At 34.6% G+C, this 15,266-nt stretch overlaps 1 protein-coding gene across 2 annotated transcripts in view; it reads right to left on the reverse strand.

The window, feature by feature from the left end:
* LOC150103007 (uncharacterized) overlaps positions 1–15,266 on the reverse strand; it is a 200,216-nt gene that overhangs the window by 77,064 nt on the left and 107,886 nt on the right. For both annotated transcript variants that reach the window (XM_090398150.1, XM_090398151.1), the window contains exon 7: positions 8,325–8,435. In XM_090398150.1, coding sequence (XP_090254276.1) covers positions 8,325–8,435 — 111 coding nt within the window. The remainder of the gene's footprint in view (positions 1–8,324; positions 8,436–15,266) is intronic.

The raw sequence follows: 15,266 nt of genomic DNA on the forward strand, positions 1-15,266 counted from the left end.
CATAAAAGTAGCTAAAAAGTCATGAGAAACTAATGGAAGACTATAGAAGACATAACACAAAGATAGCAAAGAAATGTTCTGTAGGCTATTGCAAAAAAAAAAAAAAAAAGTTTCAATATGGGGGAAAGAATACTGATAAAAGGAAAAAAGAACCCACAAAGACATAACTGAAGTCAAAGATATTCTATATGTCTGGAATAATTACTTTGAAAAATTGCTGAATGAAAGAGGAAGTAACAGAAAAGTGATAGAAAATATTAAAGAGGATTAGTAAATTAGGAGTAGATAACATTGCTTGAGGTAGCAAAAAACCATTAAAAACTTGAAATGTGGAAGGACCGCTGGAGTACACAAGCTGAATTATGCTGTACCAAATAATTCAAAAAAGAATTGTCAGAAGGTCAAATTCTGAATGATTAAGTACAATTCTCATAGTAGCCATCCATAAAAAGGGAAATAAAAATGAATGTGAGAGTTACAGAGGAATCCACCTAGTGAATGACTGAGTGTTCCAGACAGTTGATGCAAGAATGCTTCATAAGGCTAAGAAAAAAAAAAAATTGTGAAAGAGAAACTTGGTGAAAAACTGTATAAATTTGACCCAAATATGGGTTGTCAGGAACAGATTTGCACATTAATGCAAACAGCAAAATCACAATCGTAAGGATTTCTAAATTTTGTGGATCTGGAAGAAGGTGCATGATAAGGTGACAAGAGACAAACTGTTATAAACATTTAGATTATGTAAAAAGGATATACTGAGCACTATATAGTCTACATTTCTGTTATTATTATTAAGAGAAACCTCCAGGGAGTCAGGAACTCATTGAAGGAGGCCATATTATTTGCACCAGATATCATACCTGTTCTTGAATTCATTCATGCTACTTGCACACACAACATCCAACGGTAATTCATTCCAATCATGCACTACTCTATGACAGAAAAATCTAGCCCTAACCCACTTCTTGACAACATTCATTCTCAACTTCCATGCGTCCTTTCCCAACCCTCCACAAAATGAAAAATTCCATCTACTGAAATTCTGTATAACCTTTTCAGAAGTTTAAGTCTCAATCATATCACCCCTCTTTCTCCTTTTTGCTAGTGTCTACATCATACAAATCCTCAATCTGTCTTCATAATCTGTATTCCACAAGCATGATTTCATTTTTGACACTCTCCTTTGCACTCTCTCTCTCTCCACGGTATCAGAATAAACACAGAAACTAGGAGACCAGACCTGCACACAATAGTCTGAGTGAGGTCGTATCAAGGCCTTGTAAAGAGGCAAAATGTCATCCTTATCTTTACATATCAAGGTTCATTTCTGCATTGCCATTATTCTCTGAGTTGTGTTTACAATTTCTGCTATTTGATCCTTGAACTTCAACTTCCTGTCTACAAAATTCCAAGATTTCTAGCCTCATCAGTTTCTTCAAGCATAATTCCACCAATATAATATGACATTAGATATCTAATCACACCCAAGTGCATGACTTTACATTTATTAACACTGAAAGTATAAATCAGCAGTTCGAATTATGGAATATATTTCAAAAAATACTAGAAGATAGTTTGATGTAAAGTCAGTTGAGACAAGAGTATGCACTAACTCCACTGTTGTCCACTATTATATGATCCCATTAAGAAGGAAATGGCATTAAACCTACTATCAAAACTGGAGATGCTAATCTCAACTCTTTATTTCATACAGATAATGTTATACTCCTAAATAAATCCAGTAAATTCTACAGATTCCTCAAATGAATTGAATAACTACTATGACAAATTTGGTGTGACAATTAGCAATAAAATGACAACTCTGAAAATAGGTAGGAATACTGAAAATATCACCTGCATCCTAACAATAGAAAACTCATAGAACAGGCTAAATATTAATTATTTCAGGCAAAAAATTTTAGTGAAAATGTTGGAAGGTGGTATGGTAGCTGGAATAAGGCAGAAATTTGTCCAAGCACTAAACTAGCTATATACATGACTATGTTCAAACTAGTTTTAACTTATTGATCTGAGAGCTGGTTAGAAAGAGGTGATTAAAGATTAGAGACCACAGAGTTCTAACAAAAATTAAAGGAATGAACAGACAGCATCAAAAGCAAAAGCATATTAAAACTGCTGAGGATATTAGGAAGAAACCTGACAGTACTAGCATCGATAATGTGTGAGCAGAGCTAATCTCATATGGTATGGTCATTTAAACAGAATGGGAGAGAAAACATCATCAAATCAGTTGTTTGATGGTGGGATGGAAGGAAAAACAACCAGAAGGAAGACCATAAGCTTGATGGAGTGATAAAGTTAGAGATGCCATAGAAGACTGAAATATAAGATCTGACAATATTGAATGTGGCAGATAACAGAATCACTCAGCAGAAAATTGTCAATAGCATGTTAGTAATAATTTAAATTTCATGTAGTACTCTCAGTGTACCATGTACATCCCTTGAGGATATGTATCAGGAATTTGATGATGAAAGAAATGCATAGAGGACATCTGATAAATTAAAACATGACTAACACCTAAACACGCACGCACGCACGCAGCTTCTTGTAGTCATCCTTGTTACAATGATATCATCACAGAGAACAAAAAAAAGGGTAGTAGTAAAAACAACATTTAAATTGACACCTGTTAAATAATATGTTTGCTGCTCGGCTGTCAGTCACAGCTGTATGAACAAATTGTGGTGTTAATTAAATTATTATTATTAAGAGAGACCTCTAGGAAGTCAGGGTCTCATCAAGGGAGGTCACATACTACACACACATGCTATCATACTTATTCTTGAATTCATTCACACTGCTTGCACTGACAACATCCAATGGCAATACATTCCAATCACGCACCGCCCTGTGAGAGAAAAATCTAGCCCTCATCCCCTTCTTAATAGCATTCATTCTGGACTTCCCAGGATGCCCTCGTCCTTTCCCCCACCCTCCATAAATTGAAAAATCCCATCAATTGACATCCTGTATTACCATATCAGAAGTTTGTAAGTCTCGATCATATCACCCCTCTTTCTCTTGTTTGCTAGTGTCTGCAGTCTACAAATTCTCAATCTGTCTTCGTAATGTATTCCACAATCCTGATATCATTTTTAACACTTTGCACTCCCCCCAGTATATCAGAATCACAATGGAAGCTAAGAGACCAGACCTGTACACAATAGTCCAAGTGAGGTCTTATCAAGGCCTTGAAAAGAGGCAAAATGACATCCTTATCTTTACATGTGAATGTTTGTTTCGGCATTGCAATTATCTTTTGAGGTGTTGTATTTACAATCTTTGTGACCTGGCCCCTAAACTTTAACTTCCTATTTACTAACACTCCAAGATCCCTAACCTCATCAGTTTCTTCTAGCATAATCCCACCAATATAATCATGCCGAAGTGAATGACTTTACATTTACTGACATTGAACTGACACCCATTTTCCCATGCCCACAATTCTAACCTATTCAAATCATTCTGCAAAGACTGCATATCAGCAGCATTCCTGATTACCTTCGCTGTCTTTGCATCATCAGCAAATAGCTGCATATCACTTGTCAAATCCTTCCCAATATCATTAATATACAGATTGAATAACAGTGGACCAAGCACTGATCCTTGTGGTACACCCACATCCCCCGTATACCACTTTTTGATATCTGTCAGTCGGCCATCCTCTTATCCATGCTAATATTCTATAACCCAAACCAATATTCTCTAATTTATGCAATAGTCTACCATGCTGTATTCTGTCAAGAGCATTCAGATCATTCTTATTCAGATTGTGCAACAACTCTAATACATCGTCCTCATACACCCGAGTTTCTTCATCCAGTGAAGAGGTAGCAGTGAGCTCAATCGCATTGTGTTCACCAGGTTGATAGCTTTTAACAAAATGGACACACATTAGTTGAACAACTTCTGCTGTGTCTGTAACCTCATGCCATCTGCATTTAGAAGAGTTATTCTTTCATGGTCATTCTTTCTTTTACTTGCAGCATATCGATAGAATGCTTTCGGGTTGTCTTTAGCACACAGAGCCAGTTTCTTTTCATACTCAGACATTGCTTTCCATACAACAGTTGACTATTCTAACCTACTGCTTATAATTTTCATAATAGACATCATCCTTATGCATATAGTATTCCTTCCACATCATCCTTTTCTTACAAATCTCTTGCTTGATAAGATTACACATCCATTTGACTCCTACCCTATTTATTCTTCGAACTCTCGAGACACATTCTGATATCATATCATTTAAGTATTGTTTAAATGCTTCCCATGCACTGTCATTATACATGGGTTACCTTTATCATTAAATATACTGTATTTTTTTGTGTATAAGATGCCCCATGTATAAGACGAATTCTACTTTTTCGAACCCAAAATTAAGAAATCAATATTTTAAACATAAAACAGAATGCATTTGATATCTTTTTAAATATTCAAAGTATATTTAGTAATTAGAGAATATTTTTAAGATACATACTAAGAAATATGCATCACTCTCAGTTCTGGGCATATCATTTTCTTCAAACATTTACTGCATCATTGCTGTCTTCTGAGTCACTGTCTATATATATATGAGATCATCCTCAGTTCCATCCATGGCATTGCTGATTCCATATTTCTTGAAGGACTTCACAACCACCTCTTGCCTGACTCCGTTCCATGAGTTTAGGATCATTTGCATACCTCAGTAATGGTTGGTTTTTTCGCTCTTCCTGTCATTGTCAAGTTATTACCTGCTTTTTGCATCCATTTATTCCATTCTTCTTTCATCAGAGCTTTGAAGGGCCTGTTGATAGAAATATCTAGCAGCTGTAGCCGACTTGTTATTCCACAAGGAATAATTGCTAGCTGTGTTCGCAAATCCGCTGCAACCCTTTTTGTCTTTTCTGTTCTGTTAAATGTGAGTGTGCTTGGAACTGATCAACTTGAGCAGAGCTGGACTCTTCGAGAGCCCTCCAGGTCTTCAAACCAAATCTTTGCAAACCAAATAGCCATGATCGCTTCATTCATCCAGCCATTCTCATGAACTTAGACAAGAACGGCAGATGGTATGCTCTCTTTAGGATACATTTTCCTCTTAAAAATTAGCATAGGAGGCAATTTGGTACATCTGCACAGCAAGAAAGGACAGCAGTATAGTGTGTCTTTTTACGACCACTTGTTTTGATTGCCACTGTCTTGACTCCTTTCATATTAACAGTTCTGTTGGAAGGCACATCAAAATTGAGAGGCACCTCATCCATGTTTGCAATTTGACTTGGTTCAAAAGCATATTTTTTCCGAAGTTTTATGACATAGGAGTAAAACTGTTGGATTTTATCCTCATAAGCTGGTGGCATTTTCTGGGCTAACTTGGTTCGTGTTCTCATGGCCAACTCTTCTCTCCTCATGAAGTTGAAGAATCGTTTTGCCTTTCCTGTGAAATCAACAATGGTCATTTCTTTTGCAAACCTTTCTGCCTCATATTGAATAAGCTTGGTTGACACACATATCCCACTCTGGCACTGCTCCATAATCCAAGTCTTAAGCCTCTGCTCCAAGTTTGGCCATTTTGCTGGTTTTCCTCTTAAGGCCCTCTTCTTTTTTGGCATCTTGAGTGGTTGTTCTTCCTGTTTTCTCCACTGTCTAATCATACACTCAGTGGGAGGAGGTCCAAACTGTCTCTCTGAAGCATTATTTCCATGTTCTTTTGCGTAATTGATGACTTTTAAGTGGAATTTTGAAGAATATGACAATCATTTTTTATTTTCGGACATTTTTATGGGCTGCTGCTCAAACTATTGTTAATCCCTTAACGTACCAATTAAAAATCAGAGAGAGTGGTCGTTTTTCTGCCAATTTTTTGAGCGAGTTTTGGGTGAGGGTGATTTGCTGAATTTGTGCAAACGAAATAGCTGATACATGCCATTGGCAACTTTTCTCGGCTGAAAGGAAATAGGCACAAGATTGTCTAGCATCTATATTCGGTTGTATTTATATGTGAAACCAAAATTCAAAATCAATTTTGGTGCAATTAACAAAAGACGTGTCACAGACGTCTTTGTATGTTAAGGGGTTAAAGCATTAACTTACCCCGCCAACGAGTTGTATACATATGAATGTTTTGTTTTCAGAGTTCTGATTGGTTTATTCAGAATCAGCCATTAATGACTTCAATCGGCAGAGTTAACAAAGGCTAGTGATTGGCAGACGTCTGTTAGCGGAGACAAGGTACCAGCAGTGAGTCCCTCAACCAGCACCCCCCCCCCCCCCCGTGTATAAAACAACTCCCAATTTTGGCCTAAAAATTTTAGAAAAAAGTATCGTCTTATACATGGAAAATACAGTATATATTAGACAACTGATTGTGATTACTTTCCAAAGACAAAAAATCCTACACAAATATCACTCCTCAGCCAGACTGCTATTAGATGTTAAGAGAGTTGCTATTCCCTGCCTTAAAGAGATATTAAAACAAATAACATAAGTGCTTCAAAACTTTAACTGGCACACTAATTTCACTACTTTGGAAGATAGCATCCTTTTTCTATGTTCTACTAAAGATATATTACCTCCCCCTGTCCTTATCCAACATCTATTTGGTGCTTGTACCTGTCAACTATGTTATTTTGGACAGATGGGCCCAACTGCTGAGATTAAGTACTTAGAATGTGATAAATCAGGTCTCTCTTCTCATGCCACTGATACTTAACAACGGAGCTTCCTGGAAACATTTGGTTATTCCACTCAGGTAGATTTAAATTTGTCTCTTCCTGGAAATATGTGCAACTGGTGGGCTGAGTGGTTCATGTATCATCTGCTCTACAACCAACAGGCTGCGGGTTCAAATACCATCATGCTCAGATGAAACCTGGATGAGATTGTGATCTGAATTTGCAAGAGATGGGGCTAAGAAAAGAGCCAGAGTGTTGGGTGAGTGGAGTGTCAGTGATTATAGTTGGGAGATGAACAATTTTGCTTTAAGTCTTTACTTACAGCAAATACCTCAAGCCTATCTTTCAGCCATCAACAGAAAAAGAGAGCCAGTTACAGCTGTAAACATTAAAATCACCAAAAAAGATGACTCCATCATTGGAGTTGAACAGCAGTTGGATTGTAGGAAATCAAGTTTCAAGGATAAGAAGTTGAAGAGGCCAGAATAATTCTGAGAACTGAGGGAGAGGTAGAGACAATAAATGAATGATATGTGATGAGGAAATCTTAAACCACATCTATATGAAAGTTTTGAATAATTCAAAAACTGGTGACCTATTTTCACATACGCAATTCACTTTATCCCTCCCCTCCAACCAAGCACCAGAGAAGAGCAATAATGTTATGTATTTGTAAGTGAAAGAATATGTGTTAGGACACTGATGCCAACTAATAACCAAGTGAAATTGTAAAAAACTTCTCTCACCTGTTTCAATATTATGGCCTACTAAAATGAAAAGAAATTGATGAATGAAAAAAGATAAGGAGCGGGATACAGAGAACACTGACTGGTAAGTAAAATTTACTTATATACTGTAGTTGTATTTTTGACCCCTGTCCCCACAAAAAAAAAAAAAAAAAAGCGAGCATATATCTTCTTTTAATAAGTATATGACCATAAGATGAAATGTAGCATTCAGAAATCATCTTTTATGTTAAAGGATATGCTTTTTGTTATCATCAAGAAAATAACACACTGCATTTATATATGCACAGCTAAAAAAAAAAGCTACTTAGGCACAATTTTTAGTGAAAATGATAAATTAAATATGGAAATAGACAACAAAATCAATAAAACTGGTATGGTAGGAAGTCAACTGAATAAATTTATATGGAATAAGAGAGAAATTAGTCAAAATACTAAATTAGCTGTATACAAGACAGTGTATTGTCAAACCAATTTTAACTTATGGATCTGAGAGCTGAGTTAGAAATCAAACACTTGACCAAAGACTAAAAATCACAAATATGAAAGTCCTGAAAAGATTAGGGGCATGAACAGATGTCATCAATGGCAATATCATATCAAAAAAAAAACCAGAGGAAGACCAAGTGATACAGTAAAAAGTGCCTTAGAAAATAGAAATATAAGATCTGATGATGTTGGGATCTTGAAAAGTAACAGATTGATTTGGAGGAAAATTGTAGAGAGGAAGTTAGTAATATGTAAATTTTTCATGTAATACTATCATATCCTGTACATTCCATGAGGGTACATGGCAGGAATTTGATGATGATAAAAAAAAGCAGTCTAACTTTTTTTTTATAATATTAAATAGGTATCAAAAATAATTTCAGCATACTATAAACATATCACCTACATTAGCAATTTCATGCTGATCTTCGGTGAGAACAGCTGTTATTCTGTTTATCTCTTCTTTCATTTCATCCACTTCAGTCACGGTTTCTTTAAACTTATCAGACCAAGCTTGCTAAAACAATTAAAATGTTGTATAATTAATATGAGTATACCAGAAAGAACTAATTAATTGTTTAGATATTATGGTAAAGTCAATCGGCAACAAGATAACTATGGCCATTAAGAATACATTTGTTACTTTTGTCAATGTATGTTCTCAAGCCAGTTTATTCATTTTGAGAAGAAAAATGAAGTTTCTCTGTAATAAATTAAACATACAGTCACAGTTATCTATGAAAATCCATCCATCCACCATTTTTATTTATATAATCATATTTATAATCTTGCCACGGGTACCTCTAAAGATTAGACTTCCCCCATAATGTCTAGTTCTCAGACAAAGCTCATTTCATTTAAGCAGTCATGTAAACAGACAAACCTACAGGTTCCTTGGTTTCTCAAGATTTGAATTTGTCCAAGAGAAACCTCTTCACAGTGAGAAGGTTACTGCATGGTGTGTGTGGCTTCTGCCAATGGCATAATTGGGCCCTACTTTACTGAAGAGGGTGGTATAACCATGACCTTGAATAGCAAACATTACATCAAAAATATGTTGGTTCCGTTCACCCAGGATTCGCATAGGATGTGTTGAGCAAAAAACATTCCATCTCATGCAAAGGCATTTCAACAGGATGGAGCAACCTGTCACACATCACGTGGTTCTAGAGAAGAACACTTCCCTGGGAGGCTCATTTTACAGAATTCCCGTATCCTTCATGTTCTCCTGATTTCACATCACTCAATGTCTTTGTTTAGGGTATGTTGAAGGAAAGTGTATTCCAACATGACCTGCCTTCAAACCTTGATGAACTTAAGGTACAAAATTACACAATATGTCAAACAGATGTCCCAACCCTTGTTCCAAGATGGCAGAGAACCTTTGCATGCATTACGAAACCCTGTCTGGAAAGACAAGGTGCCCATTTTGAGCACATAATCTATTGTCATTAATGCTTTATTCGCCCAAGATTCCATCAATAGTTGCAGATGTACATATCATCATGTGTAAACATATTTCTTTGTTGATAAATCCATTTACTTCATTGTATGTTATGAAGTAAATGTTATGTTGTGTGGAATTTTTTCTTGCCTATTATTTATAAGACTATTACACTTTTTTTATATAATGTTCGTCAAGTAGCTTTATTTTATTATCCTACATGTTTCGCTAATTTTTTTCTATCGGCATCTTCAGGGAATACAAACTGGTAAGCTACATGAAGGTAACAGACTAGGTTATAACTGATGGTTCTAATTCATACAAAAATTAGTATTGAACGAGGCAATGCGCGTGTCTCGGGAAAGTGATTTATTCGTTATGGCTCATGATGTAATTGTCATGAAAGTTCATTTCTTTGATGTTTAATGATCTGATAAAAGCTTTCCAAATTTCTGGTAAGGTCAGACCTTGATTCGTGTTTAGGTTTTCAGTTTTACGGGCGACTGTAGCTGCTTCCTTGGTTCTTGAATGGTAGTTATCTTCTATATAGGGCATAAGGCTCTTATCCCACTCAATGTGATGGTTAGTAGAGGCAAAGTGGCAAGAAAGGCCTGAAATGTCTTGTCTGTTGTTTCTGACATATCCTATGTGTTCTTTCTTTCTCGTTTCAAAGCTTCTAGAGGTCTGACCTACGTAACTAATACCATATGAGCAAGGTATATTATATACTCCAGTGTACTTGTAGAATGGATGAGGATCTTTCGGTGATCTTAAACATTTCCGAATAGTGTTGATTGGCTTGAATGCTACTCTGATATTATGTGGTTTTAGAAGGTTAGCTAATTTTTTGGAAATGCTGCTGACAAATGGAATAGTAATAGCACTGACGTATTGGACGTCATCACGTTGTCTATGTGGTATATCAGTCAAGAGAATCTTGTTGTAGAGTCTTTTTGGATAACCATTTAAAGATAGTTCTCTGGATATTGTAGTTAATTCCATTTGTAGGTCATTCTTATCTGTTGTGTACTGTATAGCTCTTTTTTTGAGTATATGGATAATGCTAAGTTTCTGAGCTATATGATGAGACGAGTTGAAAAGGAGGTAACGTCCAGTATTTGTAGGTTTTCTATAAACAGATAGGTTGATACTATTATTTGTTTGTTTCTTTATTAGGATGTCAAGGAATGGCAGTTTTCCATCTTTTTCAATTTCTAATGTGAATTTGATGGTATATGATTTACGATTAAAAAGCAGCATAATCCTTTCAGCTCCGACAAGATCTCCTAACTCCAACTCTAACCAAATGGAAAGAAGAATGACTTCTCGAATTAAGAAATAATAAAGACATCAACATACTCAAAGCCGACAAAGGTACAGTTTAATACAGTTATATTAAATACTAGAGATTATGAAGAAGAAAAAAAAATTAAAAATCTATTATCTGACAGGTCTGTCTACGAAGTTCTCAGCAGAGATCCGACCATAAAAAACCATAATGACACAATGAACTATTATGTGGAATGACTAACTGGTCTATAGAAGTAATAAGAAAGTTAAAATCAATGCACCCACTAACTCCTAGACTGTATGGAGTTCCTAAAATTCATAAGGAAGGTATACCATTACGTCCAATAGTTGACGGAATCTATTCTCCCACGTTCCAACTGTCCAAGTACCTTGCTAAGATTTTACAACAACACATTCACGTCTCGGATACTTATATTAAAAACTCACAACATTTTATAGATAAAATAAAAAACATCCCTATCTATGAAGAGGATATACCAGCAAGCCTAGACATTACATCTTTGTCTAGATTTAATTATCTAGATTACATCTTTGTCTAAATTTTTTCTTATCCCAGATCTGGGATAAGATTTTTTCTTCTAGATCTTCCATGAATAAGTCAGCACAAGGAGGGGAGAGGGGGCTACCCATGGCTAATCCGGTGATTTGTTTGTAGACAGTTGTTTGCTAAATAAAATAGTTACAAGTTAAACAGTGATTGAACAAAGTCGTGATGTTTCTTGGGAACAAGTTGTCTAAGATGTTGATGACTTCAACCACTGGAATGTTTGTAAACAAAGATGTAATGTCTAGGCTTGCTAGTATATCCTCTTCATAGATAGGGATGTTTTTTATTTTATCTATAAAATGTTGTGAGTTTAAGTATCCGAGACGTGAATGTGTTGTTGTAAAATCTTAGCAAAGTACTTGGACAGTTGGAACGTGGGAGAATAGATTCCGTCAACTACTGGACGTAATGGTATACCTTCTTTATGAATTTTAGAAACTCCATACAGTCTAGGAGTTAGTGGGTGCATTGATTTTAACTTTTTTATTACTTCTATAGGCCAGTTAGTCATTCCACGTAATAGTTCATTGGTGTCATTATGAACATTATGGTGTCATTTTTTATGGTCGGATCTCTACTGAGTAGACAGACCTGTCAGATAATAGATTTTTAATTTTTTTTTTCTTCATAATCTTTAGTATTTAATATAACTGTATTATTACCTTTGTCGGCTTTGAGTATGATGATGTCTTTATTATTTCTTAATTTGAGAAGTCATTCTTCTTTCCATTTGGTTAGAGTTGGAGTTAGGAGATCTTGTCGGAGCTGAAAGGATTATGCTACTTTTTAATCGTAAATCATATACCATCAAATTCACATTAGAAATTGAAAAAGATGGAAAACTGCCATTCCTTGACATCCTAATAAAGAAACAAACAAATAATAGTATCAACCTATCTGTTTATAGAAAACCTACAAATACTGGACGTTACCTCCATTTCAACTCGTCTCATCATATAGCTCAGAAACTTAGCATTATCCATATACTCAAAAAAAGAGCTATACAGTACACAACAGATAAGAATGACCTACAAATGGAATTAACTACAATATCCAGAGAACTATCTTTAAATGGTTATCCAAAAAGACTCTACAACAAGATTCTCTTGACTGATATACCACATAGACAACGTGATGACGTCCAATACGTCAGTGCTATTACTATTCCATTTGTCAGCAGCATTTCCAAAAAATTAGCTAACCTTCTAAAACCACATAATATCAGAGTAGCATTCAAGCCAATCAACACTATTCGGAAATGTTTAAGATCACCGAAAGATTCTCATCCATTCTTCAAGTACTCTGGAGTATATAATATACCTTGCTCATGTGGTATTAGTTACGTAGGTCAGACCTCTAGAAGCTTTGAAACGAGAAAGAAAGAACACATAGGATATGTCAGAAACAACAGACAAGACATTTCAGGCCTTTCTTGCCACTTTGCCTCTACTAACCATCACATTGAGTGGGATAAGAGCCTTATGCCCTATATAGAAGATAACTACCATTCAAGAATCTTCAAGGAAGCAGCTACAGTCGCCGGTAAAACTGAAAACCTAAACAAGAATCAAGGTCTAACCTTACCAGAAATTTGGAAAGCTTTTATCAGATCATTAAACATCAAAGAAATGAACTTTCATGACAATTACATCATGAGCCATAACGAATAAATCACGTTCCTGAGACACGCGCATTGCCTCGTTCAATACTAATTTTTGTATGAATTAGAACCATCAGTTATAACCTAGTCTGTTACCTTCATATAGCTTACCAGTTTGTATTCCCTGAAGATGCCGATAGAAAAAAATTGGCGAAACATGTAGGATAATAAAATAAAGCTACTTGACGAACATTATATAAAAAAAAGTGTAATAGTCTTATAAATGTTATGTTATTGTTTGTTATTTAGTGCTGTCAATCATTTTAGTCCTAAAATAACTGTCATAGATTCAGCCATGGTAATATATAAGTGAAGAAGGTGCTCTAATGAATTATCAATACAATGACCTAGATTCCGCATCAAGAAAGGACTATAGACTATAATTTTAAATTAAGATTTAACAACTTAGCAGTGCATCTTCTATTATGTTTGACACATACCAATCTTCTATTTCTTATAGTCAACAAGTGATGAGAACAAATTGTTCTCATTACTACCTGTTACATAAGATGAATAAAAATTCTCTTATGAAAAGTCATGGAAAAAAGTTGATCCTCAATCAAACAGTTATAAAGATAGTGCCTACTTCCAAATGATAAAACAATAGGACACAAAAAATATCCATCTCCTCTTGCACAATTGAGGGACACTTCATATACAAAATATCTGATTAGAAGAAACAGATAATACATATAGAATGATTTTGAATAATCTTCCAGGACTTTATTTCTTAACTCTTCATTAGACTGTCATTCCTTAAGTATTCTACAAGCGCAGAATGACATTGTTCTCATCGATAACATCATTTTACTGAATTCGCTTTATCCCACTTTATTTTTTCTTACATTCCCTGCTTTGAACCTTTCTCCTCTCCTATGCTACCACTGTTTTTATCTGTATCATGGTAACAAGTTAAAAAAATATATACGTCGCAGTCAGACATCCACAGTTATCGAAGATAAAAATTTTCATACGATACCTATCCACAATTTCTAAATGATGAGTGATTCAACCAACACGAAAGTATATGTAATAATTATGCATATGTAAATAAAGTATGTGTATATAAGGAACAATGTGCTTATGCATCAATAAGTTTCCTTATATCTTAACATTTCATTTCAAAAATAATACGTAACAAATTAATAAAAGGAGATAAAATTAACAAAATAATTTTAACAAATTTCTCTTAACACTTTTACAAATGGTTCACTTTTAAGGTGGGGGGGGGGACAATTATTTATTATTTTTTTTAAGAGTGAAATAAAAAAAAAGATATGGTAATTTTAGTTCATACAAGAGCGGCAAAAGTCCATTTTTATATTTATATATAACAAATTTGTTATATATACAGGATCCTGCTAAGAACTAAGACAGATATCACTTTCCCCATTACTAATAGTTTCAAATCTAATGTTAACAAAAGTTCTTTTCTCTCCTCCACTTTCTCCATGGTATACTAATGTATTATATGTGAGCAAACTCTCTTGCATATGATTACCATAAAAAAAAAAGGTTTTAGATTAATATTTTTTGCAGAAAATAGAGCACAATTAATAAAACAACAAAAATAATGATAAGTACAGTAATAAACTTGAATGAAAAATACAAATATGTTTGTTGTTTTAGAGTTATGCCACAGTTACCTTTAAAGAATACAGCACAATTAGCATTGTGTGAGAGCGAATGAGAAGAGAAAAGAAATTAATCCAATTAATATTTTTTTATATTTCAAGAACTATCAGTTGTAGTCCTTGAGGAATTGCAAGTGGGACTGTAAGTGGCATATTAAATACTTCAGTGATTTAATCAAAACAATACTTGCATCACTTGAAATAATTTTTGAATCATCTCTAAAGTTATACCAAATGTGTCAGTGTAGGAGAAAACTGAAATGGATAATGCCCATGAAAATAGTTGGAATAAAAAGGCATAATGCAGAAATATCTATGAAAACACTCTTTGAAAGAATTATCACTATTAGGTTAAAATAAAACCAAGTTTTTTGAAGTCTGAGGATACTATTGAAGTAATATGTTTAAGCAGGATAAGCTAGATGAAGGTCAGCCTAAGAAGAAGAAAACTAATCTTGAATGGAAATTGAAAATTATCAAAAGTAAGAGGGAGCAAAGTAGAATCTTTCTTATGAGTAATAAGACAGACATGTGTTGAGATAGCATTGAAATTATCTCACTTGAGAATGGTGAGGGGAAGCATTTAAGACAGTTATGAAGGAATGAAGGATCCTGAAGCTTGAATTATTTGGTTACTACAGTTTCTTAAATAAAGAAAAAGGAATGGAGAGTATCATCATTGGCAAACTATGAATAGAATTTGAAGTTAGTGAAAGGTCATTGAGATAAAGGAGGAAGAGCATAAGTGAGAA

The sequence above is a fragment of the Typopeltis vanoorti genome, chromosome 9, assembly GCF_054136105.1.
Source record: "Typopeltis vanoorti isolate ZY-2024b chromosome 9, IOZ_Tvanoo_1.0, whole genome shotgun sequence".
Classification (NCBI taxonomy): domain Eukaryota; kingdom Metazoa; phylum Arthropoda; class Arachnida; order Uropygi; family Thelyphonidae; genus Typopeltis; species Typopeltis vanoorti.